Genomic DNA, 22,950 nt, shown 5'->3' with positions numbered 1-22,950 from the left:
AACTGGCCACATCTTCTGGAAAAAACTGAATTCATATGTTTTTATAAGTGACCTAACCTTCTCTTAATGGTTAGAAAAGTCTAACTTTTAATCTGATTATGAACACAAAAACTTTTGGTTACAGAGTAATTAGCACCTCTGTTGTCAATCCTGCAGGGTGAATTAATCCGTTCATTTGCCTGGGAAGTCTGGTTTGATTGGTGGAGGTGTGAATGTGTAATCGGACTCTGATTGGACCAAACGAGTGAACTCTGGTAATTCTGGTGATTAAAAACCTGGTTTCGGTTCTGCTGAACTGAACTCTATGGTTTGAATGTGAAGCAGACCGAGACCGCTCTGACAGCAGGAAGCTTTCAAAGATCCCATTGCTTTTAGGAGAGGAACCGGACCACAGCATCACGGATGAGATGCTTTTTCACATTTTCACACCAATTCTGCTGAATCAAACTGTTCCAGCTTAGTTAGCAGAGTTCAGCAAACTCTAAGAATGAAACATTTTTAATAAGAAAAAGTTTACTAAATTTTTTTACTGCAGTAAACAGATTAATCTATTGGCTTGTTACCCAATGATAATGATGAAGCTAATTCAGTTTATTTATGTTAAAACAACATTGCTCAATAATCCTAAAACAAATCTGGGTAACACTTTATTTGACGGGGTGTGAATAAGACTGACATGACACTGTCATAAACATGACATAACACCTGTCATGAACATGAAAGAGTCTTTATGAATATTTATGACTGTTGTCATAAAATGTCATTCAGTAAATCATGACATTTTTAATACAAAGTTGACATTATTCAAAATGTCTTTGTTATGACAACTTGACATTAATCAAAAAAATCATGATTTGATTTGTTATAAAAGTATTACTGATTAAACGTTAAAAATGATGTAGCTTTATGTTATTAAAGCTAAAGTTTAATCAGTAATACTTTTATAACAAATAAATTTTCATGAAGACTTACTCATGTTCATGACAAGTGTTATGTCATGTTTATGACGGTGTCATGTCAGTCTTATTCACAACCCGTCAAATAAAGTGTTACTCAAATCTGTATAACCTTATGTGAAAAATGATTCCTTCCACAAGATCATCTTTCATGTGTTGGATTTGAAATGAGTCAGTGAACAAACCTAAACTCAACGTGTTAAATTTAGCCTGTATTTGTCTACATGATCAGTCAAACAGATACCAGGGTTGTCCTTTTGCTGAGCTTTTCCACTGACTACATGTACACTTGTTGTGAAAATTGTTTATTACAGAAAATGTCACGCTCACTCCCCGTCTGTCATTTAACAGGCTGTGGTGCTGAGTTGCCATGACAATAATGTTAACAACAGGGAAGAAACCCATTTTAAAGCACATTCATGTACACGCACCCCGCCACACACACACGCACGCACGCACGCACGCACGCACACACACACACACACACACGCCCACACACACACCCACACACACACACACACACACACACATATGCTGTGAGTAAGCTCCACCCACACACTGTATTTAATGCACTAAAACACTTTGCTAATAAAAACATTAAAAATTGAATGCTGGGGTGAAGTTTGGGTTGAAACTAAATTAACATCTGCTTAGGCGTGACCTTTGACCTTTATGTGTGCTCTGCAGTGTTTTGACTCACCACACGGTCCTTTGTGCTGGATCCGGATGTCCTTCTGCAGAGTGCAACCCATCGCTCGCATCTCGCAAGGGCTTCGGTAGCTCTGGCCGTCAGACCCACAGACGGGGTCGGAGGTCAGGGTACAGGCCTCGGTGCACTCACAGACCGGCTCGTCGTTCTTCACCACACACATGGCACCGTGTGTGCATGTCTTCGTCAAACAGGGACTCGGAGCGTTGAGATCTGAAGGCCCAGAGGGCCAAGAAAGGTCAGAGTTAGAAGGTGGAGAACGTAAAAGGCAAAGAGAGGAGGTTGGAGAAAGGTGAGTAATAGGTTAAAGTTCAGCTCCATGGAGTTTTATTGCGTGTTAATAAGAGGAGAGGGGAGGACCACAGGACTAAAGGAATATGCAGTACAGATATAGCTCAGTGACACTCTTTCTCATGTCATTGCCTCACTTCCTGAATCTTCTGAAGAGTCCACCAAACTCAGCGGAAATAAACATGGCCTTCAGCACAATGCACATGAAACAGGCCGCTAACAATAGTCGCACGGTGAAAATTTTTTTTAGAGCATATAAACGGCTGGATTATTTGACGCTCCCTGCTGAGCTCCTTCAAAGGCAGCCATTTGTGTCGCAGTGAGAGCCGACGCTTCGGCCAAAGCTAGCCGAACCGAAACAGTGGCGCAAAGGAGGGGAGAGAGAGAGAGAGTTTTCACAAACGAGACTGAGAAAAACGTGGAAGAGAGAGAGAAAAAAGAAATAGGCATGAAGAAGAAACCCCAAACTGGTTAATAATTGAAGAGAAAGCCAAGCTCCCAGGTAGAAGCAGATACGAAATGTGAACATCAGAGAGAGTCTTTGCCACTCTCACACAAACTCCAGCTTCATTAAACCAACGCTGGATTTGGTGCCACGGTGGGTGTGGGCTGGGCTCATATAACACAACTTCACCAGGAGAGAGCAGGAAGTTAAAAATAATAATAATAATTAAAAAAACAAAAACAATGCTTTGATCAGCTCCACTTCTTGTTCAGATTCTGAATTTTTAACATCAACTTGTTAAAAAACATAATCTGTTAATGTGGTGCAGCTGTACACCTGCTTATATAAAACTAAAATACTGTGATTTATTAATACGAGACTTAATCATATCCACATTCCATTATGTCTTTTATTAATGCTCTTCTTTACCTTGACATTCTTTCAGAATTTGTGATGTCATTAAAGGATGATATCACGTTAAACCAACTTTATGAGCTTTAAACCATGTTGTAGAACTATTCCCTCATCAAAAACACAGCTGAAGTGTTTCTTTGATTCTTTCATGTCTGAAAAATCTTTGAATGTCCTGTGGCAACCATTCAGGACACCTACCGTATTTTTCGGACTATAAGCCGCTACTTTTTTCCCATGCTTTGAACCATGCGGCTTATAGCCTGAAAATACGGACTTTTTCTTCAACCACCAGGGGGCTCTTTAGCAGGAAGTGAATCATTGGAAGTCAAAATTGGAAATCAAAGAAGAAAGTGCTGATTTTCATTTAGAACAAGCACATGCTAGCAGCAGGCACAACAGAGAAATTTTTTCAAACTCATATGATGCAGCTTTTAAGCTGAAGGCTATCGATCTGGCAGCACAGATCGATGGTCGCTGCACGTAGACTCAGCGTGAATGAATCCATGGTTCGCCGTTGGAGACGCAGGGCTGCGTTCTTAATAAATCTGCTGGATTTATTAATAAATCTGCTGGATTTATTAAGGACGCAGCCCTCTGCTGGGTCCTTATGGAAAACCGAGAGCGGCGGAGATACCAGCGGCTTATAGCCCGGTGCGGCTTATATATGTACGTTTCCAGTTTTTTGTTTTTTTGTTGTTGTTGTTTTGGTTTTTTTTCAATTTTTTTTAGCTGTGGCTTATAGCATGGTGTGTCCTATACTCCGAAAAATAAGGTAAATGTTTAACTACACGAAGCACCACCTAGTTATGCTCCGCTCCTGCAGACTAGTGGCAGCTGGTGGAACTGCTCATCTGTTACCTCTCAATCCAATGCTGCTAAAGGCATAAACAACTTCTGAATGATCCCCTCAGCTGTCATGATGACACCAGTTTCCTCCACTGACTTACATGTGCGTAATATCAGGATGAGAGTTTTGGGTTTAAGCTACAGAATATTTGCATATCTCTGTAAAACAAACCTTTATTTCAAAACATTTTAATGGTATTTAGATGTTTTAGTCTTTTCCAAAATATTTTCAACTTAAATTTGATTCTGGAGCTGAGCAGCATCTGTCTTTCATTCATAAAGAATCTTTGGTTTAGTAGTTTGTTTTTTTTGTCCTATTTGACTTTAATGAAGGGAATTACAACTATAAACTGCAGAAAAACACCTACACAGTAAAAGCTGCTTGGTTGGACGTTAAATCTCCATCTGGTTACGTGAATGTCTGTTTTTCTGTCAAACTACAAAGTGTTTCTCCTCTAACTGGTTCACCTGATGTTACTGTCCTGAGAAACACTTTGAATTATGGATTATGAATGGGGCTCAACAAAGTAACCTTTCTATGAAGATAATTTTGTCTCTTGCTGTATTAATATATCTGTTAAGTAATTGACACATCTGTAATGTACATACCAGCATTCATATTCTGAAGAAAAAAGCAGACATACATTTACTACTGATCACCAGAGCTGGTGAAAATTCACAGCTAAAACCTTATAACCCTGTTCTCTCAACTCTAACTTTGGTTTGGGATTTGGGTCGACGAATGACGGCGCTGTCATGGAAACTGGCCGCTGTAATGGCGCCACCCATGGCTCCATCATTATTGTGACCATTATAGCATTAGATGGCATCGGAGGGGGCCGACTTCACAGGCTCATGATTCATTTACCCGCTTTGAGATATTCAGTGGAGCCGCGGCAAAGGGGGAAATTATCAATTGATAACACAGACAATTAGCCAGTTTCACTCTGATTAAGGCAACAAGAGATGAAGGGGAACCGGCGCGGCTTGAGATAATAATCGATATCAGCGAAACCGTTCCTCTGGATCGCCAATGATATGGAGAGCAGGTGTAGATATTAAAACAACAAAAAGGAAGAGGGAAATGGAAGATCCTCCTGCCAGCGGCTGAGCGATGGTCTGGTTCTTGAAGTAAGTTTAGATCAGCAGGTCCAAAACCATCATTGATTCTTGACGCCAACTTAGAGCTCGGCGCCACGTAAATACAAAAACGGCTCAGCTCTGCTCAATTTGGTTCCACTTCCGAGACAATTGATTCCTCCAGATCCCATTTCAACGATTGTGTGTGTGTGTGTGTAGGCGTGTGTGTGTAACGCCTGTGATCTGAGCTCAACCGTGCAACCTTGCCTTCGTTAAAAACAAAATAAAGTTTGCCAGTCCAGTTCCCAAGGACGGGCTGGTCGTAAAACAATTGCAGCCTCCGATAATGCCGGAGTCTCCTGCTCCTGTTTTTTCTCGCTCTGGAACGTGACGAAAACCAGACTTTCTTTATTTCTTATTTTTAAATCACATGAACCTCTGGGGACAGAAAGAAAAAAAACAATCAAACTGCATCTGGAGATGATGAAAACAAGAAAGAAGTCAGAAAAAAGGTAAAAGAAGGAGAAAAATCTTTCCAAGTATAAAAATCTTGTGACACAGTTGAAACCTGAAGCTGTTTTTGTTCTCTACTGGATGCAACCAAAGTCTTTGAAATGGCAGCCTGCAACAATTAGAACTGCTGCTCACAAGCTCTCCTCCTTCTTCTTCCCTTGGTTCACTCCAAAACGCTTCATTGGCTTGGGTGTAACTTTCTGTTTAATTAGGTTGGTGTGTTTTTAATGGCGCAACCTCACTTCAGGACTTGGTGGGGATTAGTTTGGGTCGGTGGCCCCCCGTTACCTCCTGGCGTTGCACCTCCAGACGGGAGTCATTGGATTCTGATTGAACTTTTGGATTCTGTTACTGCCGCTTTGAAGTGTTACCTGAAAACTAGAGCGGCGCCTCATTGTCATTTCTAAAGCTAAACAACTCCCCTCTTCATCCGCCCCCCTGGGCGGCAGCCAGGTGTAGTTAATCCCACCATAACGTGTTGTGGGGGAAACGCCAGGACATTATTTTGGCAAGAGCTTCCTCCCATCTCCACTCGGCTCATGCATGTGTTAATTGGACTTTTTTCTGTGTGCAGTATCTCCATGTGTTATGCAGGACGGCGAGTCGGTGGAATCCAGGTGATGTTTTACAGCAGCCAAATGGCAGGATAGAGTCGACGGCGAGGCGGCACAGGACCCCGATGGTGGCGCAGCCTCCCCTCGTCCTCACGGGTGCCGCTTTGATCCAACTCCCTTTGCCTCCCTCGTATTAAAACATTTATGTATCATATTAGCGGCTGGAGAAAGGAGGCGCAGAGAAAAAAGAAGGTATTTGCATAAAGTAAAAAGGCATACCCACAGGCTGTCTGCCTACCCCTCAACACTTATCACAAGCAGGAGGTAAGGCAAAGGCTCTTTGTGTTTTTTTGTTTTTTTATAGTTGAAAACGTTGCAAGTCTTCAAAATGGAGACAAGCGAAAACAGCATGCAAGGACAACGAGATGAGCTGGGAATTTCTGCATCTAGACATGTGTCTATCAGCGCTGGCAAGAGAAAAAAAATCTGTTTGTCGAATCCAAACAGACGATTTTATCAACAGCGGGTTTCAGAAAGGACTCCCTCAAAATGACGCACACAAAGGAGACATTTGTTGTCAATTTTGAAGAAAAGGGAGGAAGGGAAGAAAGAACATAAGGGGCAAAAAATACACAAAAAAAACTTAATGCACAACTTTCCTGGTTTTAACATGTTATGACCACCAAATCCAAAGGGTTTTAATTAAATTTTAGGTGGTAGACCATCATTCTGTGATGAGAAAAAAGTAAATATATAACAAAACAAAAAAATTGTTCCATGAAAGTGGTGCAGAAGTTTAAAGCAGAGTTTAGCTGTTTAAACAATCTATTAACCTGAGAACATCTGACAAATCAATCATCTGAAAATGGCCCAACAGTAAACTTGCTAAGACACACTTGTCTATTCAGAGAAGCTACTGAGACGTTCAGGGTAACTAGTTCAGTTCAATTGGGAACCAAAACTACAAACATGTTACATTTCCAGCTGGAGTGGTTCACATCCACACTGCACTGTGACAAATGAAACAAACTAACTGAAAAACCTGTTCCCCTCCTCGCCTGTGAGGGCGCTGCAGCAAGAACCTCTGAAGAATACATGAAAAACGTTCACTTCAACTGAAGCCAGACCTAGATTTTTACAGTTCAGTTCTTTGGTCCGCATCAGAGTTTGATTTCACATTCACACGTCCCAAACAGACCTGACTCTCTGATCAAATAAACTAGAGTTTGATTCCAGCGGACCAAACAGGACTGAGTGAATTCACCCCAAGTCGGTATCTGTGGAAAGAGTGTTGATATTATCATAAATATTGTGTCTAATTTGACTGATCTGAAGCTATTTTGCAAGGAATAACGATCAAAACTTTGTGTGGTTGTGTACATCATGGAACAAAAAATCATGAAAGCTGCCAGCTTTAATCGCAGTGAAAGGTGGCTCTACAAAGCTTAAAGACTTAAAGATGGATGAACTCAGATCCATAGCAGACATCTTAGACTTTTATTTATAAAAGAGATGAAAGAAAAAATTATGAAAATGAATCACTATGCACAGGTCTACCTCAAAGGAAATGTTTTTACATAAGAATGCAACAAGAAATTGACATTTTTGGAATTTTTCGCTTAAGATCTTATTTAAAATCTGTTATGAATATCTACACCAGGTTTTTAACAGTAACTAGCTTCAAACGATGCTCACTATCATTCTTCATGTTCCATATTTATAGAAAAGGCTTACCCATTCTACAAATTTGATTTCTTCTGTAATTTGTTTTAAAATTTAAAAACAATAAATTTGTCTTTCATGTTGTTTAATTTCATAATAAAACATTTTATGTTTCATGTGTGGATTGATTACTGCAAAAACAAAATCCTATCAAATGGTTTTGGTCCAAATATTTCAGCTCACTTGAAATTAAACTAAATTACAAGCAACTTTTCAGCAAGATGTAGAAGCTTATCAATAATTCCTTAATATCGGTGAACAATCACTAGTTAGATTTGCAGATTAATACACAGAAGTGGAATAATCTGGTAGTGGAACAAGTAATTTTTCATCGATATTAAGGAATTAAGACAAACTTGAATATCTTGCTGAAAAGCTACTTAAAAGTTAGTTTAGTTTTATTACAAGTGAATTAAGACATTTACACTAAACTTGAATAAAACTACTTGGTAATATTTAGTGGTTTTGCACTCAGGTGAGTTTGGTTTTGTAGTATTGGGGGCAAAAGTGGCTTTTTGAATAGAAAAGGCTGCTGACTCTCTGGTCCATCAGTGAACATTCCAGTAAAATAGAGTGAAGTTTGTGGTTGCAATATTGAAAAATCTGAAATGAGTATAAATATATTTGCAGTTGTCTGCAGAAATCAGAACTGCCCTGACCCACACGCAGGTTGTTTCTGCCCCATCTGAGCCTGCAGGGCGCCGGCAGCGGACCGACGGTCCCTCGCTGCTGTCGCTTCGTCTCTCGCTGCTTTGCCTCTACTTAACTTGATTAGCAGCAACAGGACTCGTCATTCCAAGTCGACTTCCCCAGAATCCACCAGTATTTTGTGAGTCCAATCACAAACATGTAGGGGGAGATACTCATCAAATAAACATGCAAACGATCAAATATTCTGCTCTCGACACCTAAGGTGACTGATTTTTTCCCCCGTCTTCTCTGCCTCACAAACTCCTTGTCAATAACAATGTGTCTACTGCCGAGTGATATTCCGTTAACCTCCAGAGGCCACAGGCGACATATTTGAAGAGAAGGCTCGTATTTGCCCGAGTTTCTCTGTATTGCAGTTGTATAAACTCACACTCTAAGCTGCCTGCACATAAAGGGACAAAAGAGCCATGAAAAAAGTATTTGCATCAAAGAAATCCACTCCTTTTATATGTTCATTCTGTCTCTTTTCAATCAATGTGCTCATCAGACGCTTCAGTCTCAGGAATCTCAGCCACCACTTTTTCATGGCTAACTGGGGAAGCTACAGACTCCTCTCTGCTCCTTATTTTATTATTATATCAAATTTTTATGTATTATATTGAATTTGTATTGTATTATATCCAAAATGTAGTCCACAATAGGATTTGTGGACTACATTTGCTTAATGGAAACATGCCAATTTCTGAAAGCCACGTTTTTCTATAAACACAAAAGGCCTCATACATAGCCACTACCAAGTGGGCGGTGCTTATCGCTCTAATGCTTGAATAAGATGCTGGCGACTCCTCTGATTGGCTAATAGATGATGAGCACTAGCGCCACCATGGCTGATTTATGAATATATCTGATGTAAGTGTTTACATCCATAACTGTCATGATTGTTAATGACTTACCATGTGAGCAAGCTTATTTACACGTGATTTTAATTTCATATCTTATTTAATGGAAACACCATAATCCAGAAACTGTTTTATTTTTCAGCATTAAGAGAATAGAGACAAAGATCTGCAAATGTCTGTAATGGATAGAGACTGCTACAGGAGATCATTGCTGCACACAGCCTCCAGCATATACAACCACTGAAGAAAACTGTATGAGTTACTACAACACGTAATTTCCCCATTGGATTAATAATGTTTTTTTTAAAGGTAATTAATTTAGACATTGACAGTAAAAAAAACTGTTGAAAACCATGTACATTTTCCAGCGACTTCTCAATGATACTCTTTTATTTTTGGTGGAGCTAAATGTTGAGAGGAGCATGAATTATAAGCAAGGAGACAGAAAATGACTAAATAAAACATGTAAGCAGCGGTGTCATGTCCTATTCTGGTCTGATGACAACAAACAGAGCTTTGAGCAGCTCGTCATCCGGAGTTGGGTACCCGTGTGTCCCTCTGTGACTCACATCCTGCGGTGTCCTTCACCAGCTCGCCTTCTCTCTGCCTGGACACCAGCTAATCAGCTAAATGCCATGTGGTGTTTACATCTCTAAAGTGAAAAGCCTCAGATATCAATCAAACTGTTTTCCGGAGGAGGACAGCGCTCACGTTCTCTCCGTTCTTGCATCACTCTTGGAGAGTGTGAGTCCAGACGGGGAGAAGGATGACATTAGATGCTGTCACCCACGTGAAAAGAGATTTACGGCTCTGTCAGATGAGGAGAATTTCATCCGTTTGACAGCTGACAGAGTGATCGATCAATCCCGTCACATGCAGCAGTCGAGCCAATGAGATGAGAGAACAAAGAGAAAAAGATCATTATTTATCTGATCATGATAATTTAATATGTGCGATTCTTTTGCAGCAAACTTTTTCTTTTCCTAAACTCTTAACACTTTTCTCATGGACAAACTGATCACAGATGAAGCAAAGAAATTCTAGTTTGGAGTTTAAGCATGGACTGTTGTAAGATCTGAGATGATACATATCATCTTCTGGAAACGCTGTGCCTGGGTGTGCCTTTGGTTTTACATTATGAGCCAGGGTACCTACAGTTAGTTTTTCCTTAATGTGGCATATAGTCATCTGTGTACGATAGTAAAGAGAAATTCCTTGACAATTTTTCCTCAATAAAAAGTCCATTGGCTGCCTGGTAAATATTCAGACATCAGAAAAGACAGACACTCATACTGCGGCTAAACTACTTCTTTTTTTACTACTTATTACAAACTACAGGTGTTACCATGGCTACTGGTAACGTACACTGCCTACTCCCAGCTAACAACCGTCCGGCTAACTTGGATTAATATCAACTTGTTACTAAAGGCTAGCTACAGAAAACATGGCTAATGACCAAGCTAACAACAGTTTTTCAGTCTTTGTCTTACTTTATAAGAAGAACATAGACGTTTGATCTTAATGCTAAAATAGAATCTGCCTTGAATCAATTCTGTGTTTATTTTAGGCCAAACAGTTTCAAACATTTGTTCTCTTGTTTGATCTACTTATTTAAAACTATGCATCAATGTTTTAGCTAATAGTCATGTCAACATGACATGACATAAATAATGAGATATTTGTTATGAGTATTTAACTAGTTGTATATTTTTAGCTCCTGAAGGTGTTATGATAGCAATATATAATATTATTGTAGTCAAGCTAATAATTAATTTTAAAATAAATATTAGTTTTCTAAATAATCAAACTATGTAGTAAGTATCTTTAAATCGTGTTTTTACTACCATCCAATGGTGAGGTGATAGTGATGTTGACATGAGTTTAGATGTATCCTAATGCATTCATTTGATTTCTCATTGTGTGCTTTGAGTCAGACTGTGTGACTGCTGTGTCCACATTGTGTTTATGCTTCCTATAAAGCTTTCAGTAATGATATGTAGGAGTATTGTTGACACTTTATCACCGAGGTTCTTATTCAAACATTTTCTTCCTCATTAAGGTTATCAATTCATCACCGTATGCAGCATGTCTAGCATGAACAGAGATGACATTTTCCTCTCTGTAAACCGAGTTTCTGTGTCATTCCTGATGCACGACACACAACAATGTCACTGACCAACACATGCTCAAATTACAGTATGAATGGACAACGGAAATCATACATTGTACCATCAAACAGGTCATTGTGTCGTTATCTTCTATCGCCGCCATTCATTATGAGAACAGAAGCTCAGCACAGGAAACTGAGGAACGTTTCCCACTGAATACAGCGCTGCATTTCCTGTCACATGATCCCTGTTTGAAATTAATGGAGTCCTAACAGGCTACTTTCTTAGGGGGAGAAGATAAGCAAAAAGGAAGAAAAAGAGAGTTTGCACATGTTCATCACCAGAATGCTCTCACCTCCACTTTTGCATGAATATCATTTGTGTAAATGTTCTACCAGCCTCAGCGGGCTCCGACGTCTGCCTTGTTTGATGTTTAATTAAAAGCATATCAGGAAGAGAGGGGAGCTTTGTCGTTTGTTGCACTGCGTTTTGAAAAATATGCTAATGTCAATAAAAATGCATTAAAAAAAACATACTAGCAGTCACTGACGGCTGAGAAATACAGGAAGGATGAACGGAGAGGAAGAAAGTGGCTAAACAAATGAGAGTAGAGTGGAATTGAAACATCATTTTTCAGAAATAATCAAACGGGGGACAACATACATGTGCCGGCGCTGCCATTTCCACTCTTTAATTTATTCAGGCAGCCAAATAATGCAAATGAGTGGTTCTTGTTGGCGGCCCTGACGACTGCAGATAACTTTGGTTTCCATCTACGCCCTGATCTGTCTGAGGATGGAGCAGTGCTCCCTGATCAGCTGGCGCCGCTGTCGCAACAATAAGCAAAGACTCAATTCTTAGAGACAAACATGGCGCTGAGCATTAACCCTAACCCTAACCCTAACCCTGACTCCCTGAGAGATTTTGATTTTATTTACGGTAAATGACAGAAATGTTATTAGTTAAAGATAACCTGCATAAAACTAATATACACGGAAAAAAGTAATCCCCCCTGTGGAAGACAAGTAGGCCCACTGAAAACAAAACTATTCAGACTTTTTTCCTCAAAATTCTGACTTTAATCTTCTGACAAAAAGAGTTCTTTTTTCCCCAGTGGTCCACCAAATCATCTTCCATACCCTGCTCCCCACCCACAATGAGCTAGTCAGATAATATTACTGCAGAAATCCACAGAAACAATTATCTAGTCTATTATGAGTTACATGACAACACAAAACAGAGCAGAAGCTCTCTAAGCTCATTAAATCACTCCACATTTAAAGGAAATTCAATAACATAGATTCTCTAACGCACACACGATTCAATTTGAACCTGAAAAGCTACAGGAACCATTTTAGCCAGTAAAAAAGATCCTAAAATCTTCCAGAGACGCTCTGCCGAGGCGGCGAGTGAGAATGCAAATGTTGGCTCAGTTTGCTCTGGGCTTCTTGTGGGGGATTTTCATCCCAGCCTCCCAGTAAAATATCTGGGAGTGAAGCCAGTGAGGCCAGGTTCAAGTGTAGCAGCAGAGCATCCAGAGCCGCTACAGCAAACGGCTGGAGTTCTGCTGACCTGTGGGTTGCTCTCAACTCGGTCATATTCTGGATTCACTCAAATCCACCTGGTGATGACTCCAACGTTGAGACGGGGATAATAAAATTCACTCATCCTTCACAAAGTGCTGTTAAAAAACTAAGGATTTTCCAAAGTATGATTTTCCAGTAAAGTCCTTTCTCCTGAGGGCACCAAGCAAAAAATCTCTTTCTTTTTTTTAGTTATAAAAGTGCAACTTCCTCAGAAAGACTAACTTTACATGAGAAAATGATGGAAACCTGTCTCTCATCTCACTTGGATTTATGTGACCTCATGTTAAAAGGGAACATGACACTACATTTAGCCTGTAAGAAACTTTGCTAGAAATATAAACACTACAAACATGAGGAACCTTATTACATGTTTGGACCCAGAAGTAACACAACTGATCTTACTTTCAGAAGAAACTGGAAGATGATTGAGCTAGCAAAGTCCAAATCACCAAACTAAATAACCAAAAAACATATAACAAAATATATATATTTTTTGAGTAAATTATAGAATAAAAAAACAACAAAGATAAGTATTGTTTTTTGTTATCTAGGTTATTTCACTATCAGATTTATGCAAAATGCTTTTATATTTATTTCAGCCTTCTAGTGATTCCTGGAACTTGCTTAAATGAGTAATTCTTTAGAAATGTGGACACTGACATTAGCGTTAGCTACGACATGTTTGGCATTAAGATGCTATTTCAGGCTTCAATTGCTCCACTGCTAGGCTAACTTCTTTTAGCACAACATTCACACAACTATAGTCTTTTCAACTGTCCCACCAGATTGTTTTTTGAAGCAAAATTAACGATCAGTGAGCCGAGAGAAGCAGCTTCCTTGTCCTCTCTGTTAATGGATGTCTCTGGTGCATCAGGTTTATGGGTGTACCAGAAACATGCAAATACAAAGGTTGCACTGACAACTGTATGTAAAAAAAAAAAAGGGGGGGGGGGGGGGGCAACGTGTTAAAATCTATGTAAATTTCTACAATTTTCTTAAGGTGTTAAATATGAAATATTAGGAAGTATTCTATTGATTCTGCTGGAATTCTTTCAGTTTGTGAAATTGAACCCATTTTTTCCACAAAGGTTTGAAGAAGCAGCCTGCACAGGCCCTGTGCAGGCTCAAGTCTGCCCTGTGCAGACTTGAGCCTGCCCTGTGTTCTGTTTTTGTAGAAGTGCAGCAGGTTAGTTGTCATTTTTATGGCCTCAGAGCTACTGGAAGTAATTAAAGATTTCAATTAAATGTTAAAGTTTTGGCTATTTTCATCTGTGGCTGCTTTTTATTTCTTGCACAGGCAGGGTGCGTTCACAAATGGTAGAAAACTAAGGGCTCTGCATCGATCGGGTAAGTTGGTCGCATTTATCACACATTGCTGGTGATGGAGAGAAGGACTCTGTATGGCAACAGCAAGGTGAGGAGCTGATGCACACCACAGCATGCAGCAATGAGGGTCAGAGGTGAGGAGCAGTTAGGCAGGCAGCAGCAGAAAAAATAAAAAGCTCTTCTTTGTTCAACAGGAAATAAGAAACACAGAGAGAGAGAGAGCAGGAGGAGGGAAGGCTTCTCCAACCTCACAGGTCACGTCTTTACAGGAGGGTAAGCAGAGGAACAGACATTAATGACAAACACATGGAGGCAGATGGACTGAGAGAGAGAGGGTGAAAAAAAGGAAACAGTACAAGACCCCCTGCTGTTAGGTCCCCACGCAGAGAGGGGGAGGGCTTCACCCCTCTGAGTCCACCTGATGAGGTCAACCCCGCGGTCCACCTGCGGCCCAGAGGACCGGCCACGCAGACACACAACAAAGACAAGACTGAGGCACTGAAACAAGAAAGAAAACTTTTAGACGAGACACAGAGACAGAGACAGAGACGAGGAGACCAGAGCAAGGAAGAGGATGAATGAAACATGAAGGTGGCATTTTGGTTTGTTTGAACGAATGAAGCGTGGCGGGATGGGGAGATGGATGAGAGGTGAAGGCACTCTGATACTTTCTAGGGAATGCATATATTCTAATTTATAGTACAGAACCCCCCACTCTCTGGAGATTGTCAAGCTAAGCAGCTCCGGAAGGTTCAGACGGGAAAACAGGTTGCAGAAACACAGGAAGTGATGTTCGCCCTCTGTGGGCTCCACTCACCGCAGGGCCCCGGCTGCTTGGTCCTGATCAGGCTCTTGCTGAGGCACTCAGCCTTGCGGCGCCAGCAGTTGTTGGGGAAGGTGCGCCCGTCCACGCTGCACAGAGGCTTGTAGGTGTCATCACACTCGATGGGATCACAGGAGCAGAGGGCGCCGCTCTGCTCCACCACACACACGGCGTTGAACAGGCAGTCTTCTCTGCACATCTCTGGAAGCAAAAGAAAAAACGATGAAATGAACAGCTATCAGGGCAAACTGACTTCTTCTGGACGACCTGGACTAAATGCTTCTGGTTTTCAACCCCATCGGTGACCACTGGGAAGCACTCTGCCTTCTCTGGTTGATTTTCTTTACAGATTTGTTATACGTCTGTACGGACACTGATAAGGCTGGATCTGGCAGTGGCGTAACGAACTAATCGCTGCACAGGAAAAGGACAACGAACGTAAAAAAGAAAAAAATATATTTAGAGCTGGGAAGTGTTGAAGCGTTGCCAGCAGTGTGAGCGGCCGGACCGCTGGGAAATAAATCAGTTTTTATCCAAACAGTAATAACATGTCAGGATAGACTGATGTCACCAGTGGGGTGTGGAAACGCTTCTCTTTCAGGAGCAGAGGTCAAACCTTCCAAAGAAATACAATAAAAACATGAAACAAAGATTTTTGCTTATAACCGGCAGCAAATAAAAAACACCGACACCGTTCTGTGAGTCTGATTAAAGACATTTATGAAGAACCAGATGACTTTTAGTAGAAGAAAGATTTTATTCTGGAAAATACCAATGTCATTATATCTGGGCTTTCTACATAAAATCATGATAAAATTACATAATATAGCAGATGTAGTTTGCTATATTACATCTATAGCAAAGATGAATATAGCAAAATGATGGAACCTTTCAAATTGGGTAAGTTTGGAGAACTAAATATTTTTCATGCTGTATTCCCGTCTCTCTGACTAACTCAGTTTCATAAAAACTTCTCTCTACACAAATGATTCAGCCCAACACCCCAAACCATTAAACTCAAAGTTCTTCTATAGCTTTGAAGATAAAGTTTCCCAAAAAACTTTGACACAAAAACCCCAACCATTAGTCATAAAATAAAATTTTAGGGTCTTAAATTAAAATCAGACCATTATATTAGCAGGAATCTGCAGAAAGAATTAGGAGAAGCAGAAGGAATAGTGGTAATGTGACACGGCACATTTGCTACTGAAGTGAGAAAATCCAATTTGAAGGGTGGCCTCTGTTCTGGAGGCGCTCGCCACACTTCCACGTTTATTTCACTCCTGATCAGTGGATTAAATTTGTACAGCCATCCAATTCCTTCTCCTCTTTTCTTTAAAAGCCTGTCATGCCACATTTAATTACGCCGCCGCTCTATCTGAGTGCGAGGGCCACGCGGATGTGCAATGTCACGGTTACAAGGCAAAATGGCCATTTTCATTAGTTACCAATTTGTAATTTGCTTTGGGATATGATTTCATGGATCTGTGTTTCAAATTGAATTATTCTTTTATTTGAAAAACGGGGCAGCACAAACATGGAAGGGGTTGGAGGAAATAAATCATTCACTTGCTTACATGCATGAACCTGGTCACACAAATGGCTGAGGTTTATGTGCCCTGCAGCCTGGTCATCCTGTCAGGTAGAGCGGGAAGCACAGTGTGTCAAAATCTGGATATCAGCCTTCAGTGCAGCCTGAACCAGAGGACGCCCTGTGCTTAGATCCATTCTTGTCTCTGGCGGTATCATAAGGTCTTAGTGCATTAGTGTTGCCGCGCGTTATGGCTGTAAACCTGCGCAGGCCGCGCCGACAACACAACGGCGAAATTGGATTTCCTCCGATGGCTATCAGGCGTACAGTAAAAGCTGACAGCTCTTTGTTGACTGAGGCTTAAACCCCGTGTTCTAATAGCAAAGATAACAGCCCTGGAGGCTTTTATCAGGCGGGACTGGAGGCCCGTGATACAGCTGAGATACAGCGCAGATCCCATGACCTCACCGTAATTTACCTCCAAATCAGCCACGGGAACACATCAACTTCTTCTCATAAAGTTTCAACCTTCAGTTTAACTTTGGGAAGGACAGATTTACTGTGCCTGACAAAGTATGCACACCTCTTTCACCGCTTGTCACTTTACTGCACCAAAATATAAAGCTGCAGTATATAACTTTTAGAAAAATATAGATTTTTTTACACTTTACCATGTTGACAGTTTGTTATGAGATATTCTGTGAAAACATCGATCTCTTCCATCTTCTCTCTGAGCTGCTACTGCTGTCTGAAGAAACTCACCAAAAACAACCAATCAAAGCCAGGAGGAGGGGCTTGGCGCTATCAATCAACCTCATGTACTCGCTTCAACAACAGGATCTGTTAGCTACTGGTTCTGTTTGGTTGTTTCTAGTCGGCACTGAGAGAACTGGGAGAAGGTGGAGGAGATCGAATTTGTCACACATTGTCTCTCATACTATACTGTCACAACAAGAGGTTCAATAGATATGGGAAAATAACTTAGAAAGTTACAAACTGATTTTATGTGATAGACGAAGACAAAGACGAGATGGAAGAAAACTTTTCTGTTACAATTAACATCTGAATAGAGGAAGATGCATTTCTACTCAGACCCTTTACTACAATACCTCTGTAGATTAGCATGAGAAGCAACTTTATTAATACAGTATAAGGTTTTATTCTGGGGCTTTTTATTTCCATCTCTGTGAAAATCTATGCAATCATTTATGTCAAATTAATATTAAATGGAGGGGTTTAGATCACAGCACATTCAATGGCCTAGTTAAAGTTCAGATCTAAGTCCAAATAATATTTGAAATTGATGTTGATAGCTATTAAAACAACATGCAGCTGTAATTACAGGAACATATGTTTTCTCAAAGTATTACCTCAGAGAAGCTTGAAAACAAATGCACACTGCTTTGTAAATGTAGAATTATTTACTACTTTGTTTCTATCAAATAAATCCAAATGAAATGGCATGAAAGCTTGGATTTTTAGAAATGTGTAAAAGTTCAGAGGGGAACTGAATGCTTTTGTGAAGCACTGTATTTGACACAGCTGAAAGTTGTTTTCTCCTCCTACAACAATGGCATAGTAAACATTTGTTCATCATGAGGTGATTCACACTCCATCACAGAGATTGAAAAAGAAAAAATGAGCCAAATAAGTACAGTATATGCAAGCCCAGTTAATGACTCTGACTCTTTCAGGCTGTTCCTCTTACCCAACTTTCCGCAAGCTCTGGCATGGATCTTCCTGAGGCTGATGCCCTTCTGCACGCCGGTGGCCGTCATGGCGCACTCGCTGGGGTAGGTGTGGCCGTCGTTGGCGCACAGAGGCTCGGATTCTGGTCGGCATGACTCTGGCGGTCTGTAGAGCTGCGGCTGGCGTGTGACGGCCTGGACTCGGCAGATGGTGTTCAGGCTGTTCTCGCTGTCTTTACACGGGTCTGTGGAGGCGGGGACATTCAGGAACAGGTTAGCATGTCAACAGTCATTCAATACACCACTGCTGACAAAACACTTCAGCTGCCAACCCAAAGGCATCACTGACAGACTCAGCAGACTGACAGTGACTCAGCTAGTTATGGACCAGTAGAACTACTCAGAACCAAATGATTGTATTCATTAGTGGTTTTAATGGTAACTGATCAGAATATTAAATCATGTTGCTGCTCTTTGGTCAGAATCAGGACTGCGCTGCTCGACCTTCACAGATTTTAAAAAGAAACTAAACTAGCTGAAAGCAAAGCAGTTACCACAATGTCTGCCACAGCTTACAGCAGAGGGTCTTACATCCTGTTTTAATGCTGATTCTGTCGGTTGGTTGTTTTTGTTGATGATGTTTTACGTGTTTTAGTAGAACAGTGTGTGCTGCCTATCCTGTGAATTGTGTAGCAAGGTGTTCAGTTTTTTGTTCTTACTTGGACAAAGGATGAAATGTAGCTATTGTGCATATTTACACCGTGATGAATTAAGGTAATGTTGATTAATGTGCACTGCCCCAATCAAACAAATTAAATTAAATTTAAATACAACCTTGTCAACTGTAGTTTTAAAACAGTACTACCTTAATTTAATCCAACCCGATGTCAGGTCTATTTTTGTTCCCAACCTGCAAGGATTCAACCAGAGACATGTCACTTTTCTGCAGAAGAGGGGAGCAGAGCCAGACGGGGAGAACCGCTGTCAAACACTGTCTGGGATCAACTCCACCGGCTCTCACCTCTCAGCTGCTTTTTATTATCATAACAAGGAAAAGAGGGTTGGGTTTCTTCACATAGTCATACAGATAGTTTCATCAGAGAATTCTGCCACAGGATGTTCTAGGACTCTCTTACAAGGCACAAAGCTGACTCGTCTATGACAGGCAGTTTGATAAAACCAGAAAAGTGAGTAAGCATTTCTAATCTCCAAGCAAACATCTAGAGAACAGTTAATAATGTACCATTAAAGAAAAAAGAGGCCAAAGAAAGAACACAGAAGAATAATAATATGAAAACATATAAACTCACAATTTAAATGAACTTAGAGAATAATTTTTCCAACAATCCACACAGCCAATAACCAGAAACCAAATGCAATTTTCTAATGACAAACTGTAGCAGATTCCCACAGCCAGCTCACAGGCAGTGGCCAGCAATAGGTGGGGAAGGGGCAGTACTCCATCTCCATTTTTAGCAGGACTGTCAGCAAGTGTCCCACTACCTTTAACTCTATCCAATCAGTAGATCTGAATAACTTACATTGTAACAAACTGGGACTGTTTCAGTGAATGTTTGTATCACGAGAAAATGAAAACATATAAATTTCTGGATTATTAACTTACTACTGGTCAAATAACATGAAACAAGACATGAAATAAGATCTCATAGAACAAAATCTCACCATATTAAGACTGCAGGTTTTTCTCAATTTAAAGTCAGTTTCACAAAGCACTATATCTGCTTACTATTTTAGTCCAAGTCATTAGTGAAGGCTCCAAATATTACATTGAGCTCATTATATCGTATCTATGTTTGAGACTCTTATTTTGAAGTAAGACAGGAAGTAGTTCTCTAGTTGTTCGCTGGTTGAATAAAGACAGCACCCCAGGCTAGCCAACCACACTCCATTAACCTTATTATTATTAAATTATCCCTGACAGATAACTTATTTTAGCTGTCATGAATGACAGGAAAAATAACCTGTATAATTTGCTGAAATAAATAAACTCTCATGAAACTGATAACTTTGTCATTTAGGGTAAAAAAAGGAAACAGAGATAGGAATGTTTCAGTAAGAGCTGAGAGAATAAAGCAGATGGCTAACTGTTAGCATCAACTATTAGCACAAAGCTAGAAGATATTTCAGTGTATTTAAGGGAATCTGGACTGCAGTTTAAAATGTAACTATTTAGACCGGTCTAACTGGACCCTAGAGCTCCACCTACTGAAGTTTTCCGGTTGATTTGCCAATTCTGATTTTGGCCAATTTATCTGAAATGTTGCTAAATATAGAAAGAAAGTCCCTGAGTTGGCAGCAGTGAGGTGACTTGACTATTGTTACTTGGAAACGTTTGGACATGACGTGGTGGGCAGTGCTAACCCGGTGAGCGGTATTAACCCGGTGAGCGGTATTAACCCGGTGAGTGGTGTTAACCTGGTGAGTGGTGTTAACCTGGTGAGCGGTATTAACCTGGTGAGTGGTGTTAACCTGGTGAGTGATGTTAACCTGGTGAGCGGTATTAACCTGGTGAGTGGTGTTAACCTGGTGAGTGGTGTTAACCTGGTGAGCGGTATTAACCTGGTGAGTGGTGTTAACCTGGTGAGTGATGTTAACCTGGTGAGTGGTGTTAACCTGGTGAGTGATGTTAACCTGGTGAGTGATGTTAACCTGGTGAGTGGAGTTAACCTGGTGGGCGGGGCTAACAGTTGAACCAGAGCAGAAGAGGACAGAGGTCTGATGTTTAGACCTTTGCTCAGGTAGGTAAGATCAGTGGATCAGACTGGCTCCATGTCGAAATATCAGCTGATCACTGATCACCCAAAATGAAGGAAATTAGTGCTGATTTATCAGTTGGCTAATTGATCTGTGCAGTAAAACTACACTGAACTGAGATACTTTAAAACACACACTGAGATTTGTCCCACCTTGGTTTTGTTTGTGAAAACACAATAAGAACATCAATAACGTCTTTTTAAACATTAGAACCATCTCAGGATGAGATAAAAATAATGCAATGTTATTAATAGTTTGAGTTTCACACTCAAACTATTAATTCATTGCTTGAAAACGTTGTCCTCATTCCACTGCGACAAATCTGAAAATAGTTGGAAAGTTTTTCTCAAAATGTGTGTAAAATTTCACCTTTTAAGATGGATCTGTTGTCACACCCGTACCTTATCTAAGCAAATAAAGCTTAATGTCCTGTTAGAGACATCTCTGTGTTTTATGTTTGTTGGGTTGGAAGTTGGAAACAAAGCAGTGGTGCTTCAGAGATAATATCACTGACCCTGGAGAGGAGAGCAGGACAGGGCAGAACCTTGGATGTGAAGAGAAGACAAGCAAATAGATGAAGAGACCATCGCCTTGATGAGCTGCCTTCCTCCAGAGGAACCTGCTCCGGCCTCACCCTGCCTTATCAGTACACGCATCATAATGAAATGGGCCTGAAGATGTGCGGGACCACGGTTTTACCTCGTGGAAACTCTGGCTTTATCCTGTTGTCCATGCTTTCAGGATGCAGAAAGACAAAAGAATTTATGTGGAACTGCAACCCATTAAATCACTGCCAAGTCTGGGCGAGTCATTCAACACACGCCAAGGCTGAAACAACCAATCATCGGGAAAGGAAGAAAGAGAATAAGTAGCAGAAAAATAAGAGGGAATGGTTTCCAAAGACCTTTGGCAGCGGCACGGGGAATGACAATGCCGGGGCATTTTAAGAGAGGGACAGATTGGTTTGGTTAAAAAGGCAGGGTGACCACCGGCCAGGACTCAGATTGATTTCTAGCAGCACAATGCAGAGGCTTTCAGAGACTTGCAACTGAGTAAACAAGGGTTTTATCGTAATTCACGCAGTGTCTCTGCATGACGCAGTGCCTAAGCCGCCAGCCAGACCATTATCTGAGAGAAAGACCATTACCTCCCATTAACTGAGAAGGACTGCTTCCAGAACCCATGCTTTTCTCTAGCTGAGCAAGTAGGGTAATTACAAAAAGAATAGCTTGTTTGCCGCAAAAGCTAGCAGCGTGGATAAATCAAACGGGTTTGGCCCAAGGTTTTAGATGAAATGGCTGCAGGGAGATTTAGAGAAGCATCAGGGCCATCTGCTCCCCTGAGCCTTGGCCCTTCTGAGGGAAACACGGGCGACTCGCTCCCAATTTATACAACCAACCTTCTGCCAGCGGATCTACGCATCCATCTCTCAGCAACCCAGCACCCAGCTTCAGCTCCTGCTGCTGTGAGACGGAGTTACTTTCTGTTGCTCTTTCACTCCATCTGGCTTTGCCAAAGAAGGAAAAGTTGAGCACATCGAGCGTAAACAACCACTTGCCAGATGATAACAAGGAAGAGCGAAAGAAGCAGACAATAACGACGGCTCTGAAGACCTACTTAGAGAAAACAACAATTCACACCACAGGAAGGCCTGCGTGAAGCAAAGCAATCTGAAAGAAAAATGAGAATTAGCTGAGGTGTGCCAGACGTAACTGCAGTACAAGGAGGGAAAACAACAACAGAGGCAGTGGGAGTAAACAAAGAATATGGGAAAAAGTAGGAGAAAGTTGTTGTTCCTGTTTCGAGTATATCATAAAGCAGAAATGCCTTTTTATTGTCTCATCTCCTCAAATAGAAAGATATGCAACTGTAATCTGAATTACATTAACAGAAATCTCATGCATTATGGATTTAGATTCTATGAAACAAATGGATGAATGTCAGAAAAGGCCAGGTCCAAAGCCACAGTATGGCTGCTGAAATAAGCATCGTTTGTTTTGGTACATTCATATTTACCTTGGCCGCAAAGGTAA

General features: G+C 40.8%; 1 protein-coding gene across 10 annotated transcripts in view; it reads right to left on the bottom strand.

Moving 5' to 3' along the window:
• Positions 1-22,950, bottom strand: part of agrn (agrin) — a 428,855-nt gene that overhangs the window by 112,558 nt on the left and 293,347 nt on the right. For all 10 annotated transcript variants that reach the window (XM_023331737.1, XM_023331766.1, XM_023331734.1 and 7 more), the window contains 3 exons: positions 18,163-18,387; positions 14,918-15,124; positions 1,657-1,878 (listed from right to left, as the gene is read on the bottom strand). In XM_023331737.1, the coding sequence (XP_023187505.1) occupies positions 1,657-1,878; positions 14,918-15,124; positions 18,163-18,387 (654 nt within the window). The remainder of the gene's footprint in view (positions 1-1,656; positions 1,879-14,917; positions 15,125-18,162; positions 18,388-22,950) is intronic.

The sequence above is a fragment of the Xiphophorus maculatus genome, chromosome 1, assembly GCF_002775205.1.
Source record: "Xiphophorus maculatus strain JP 163 A chromosome 1, X_maculatus-5.0-male, whole genome shotgun sequence".
NCBI lineage: Eukaryota > Metazoa > Chordata > Actinopteri > Cyprinodontiformes > Poeciliidae > Xiphophorus > Xiphophorus maculatus.
This window is presented reverse-complemented; position numbering and strand designations above follow the sequence as displayed.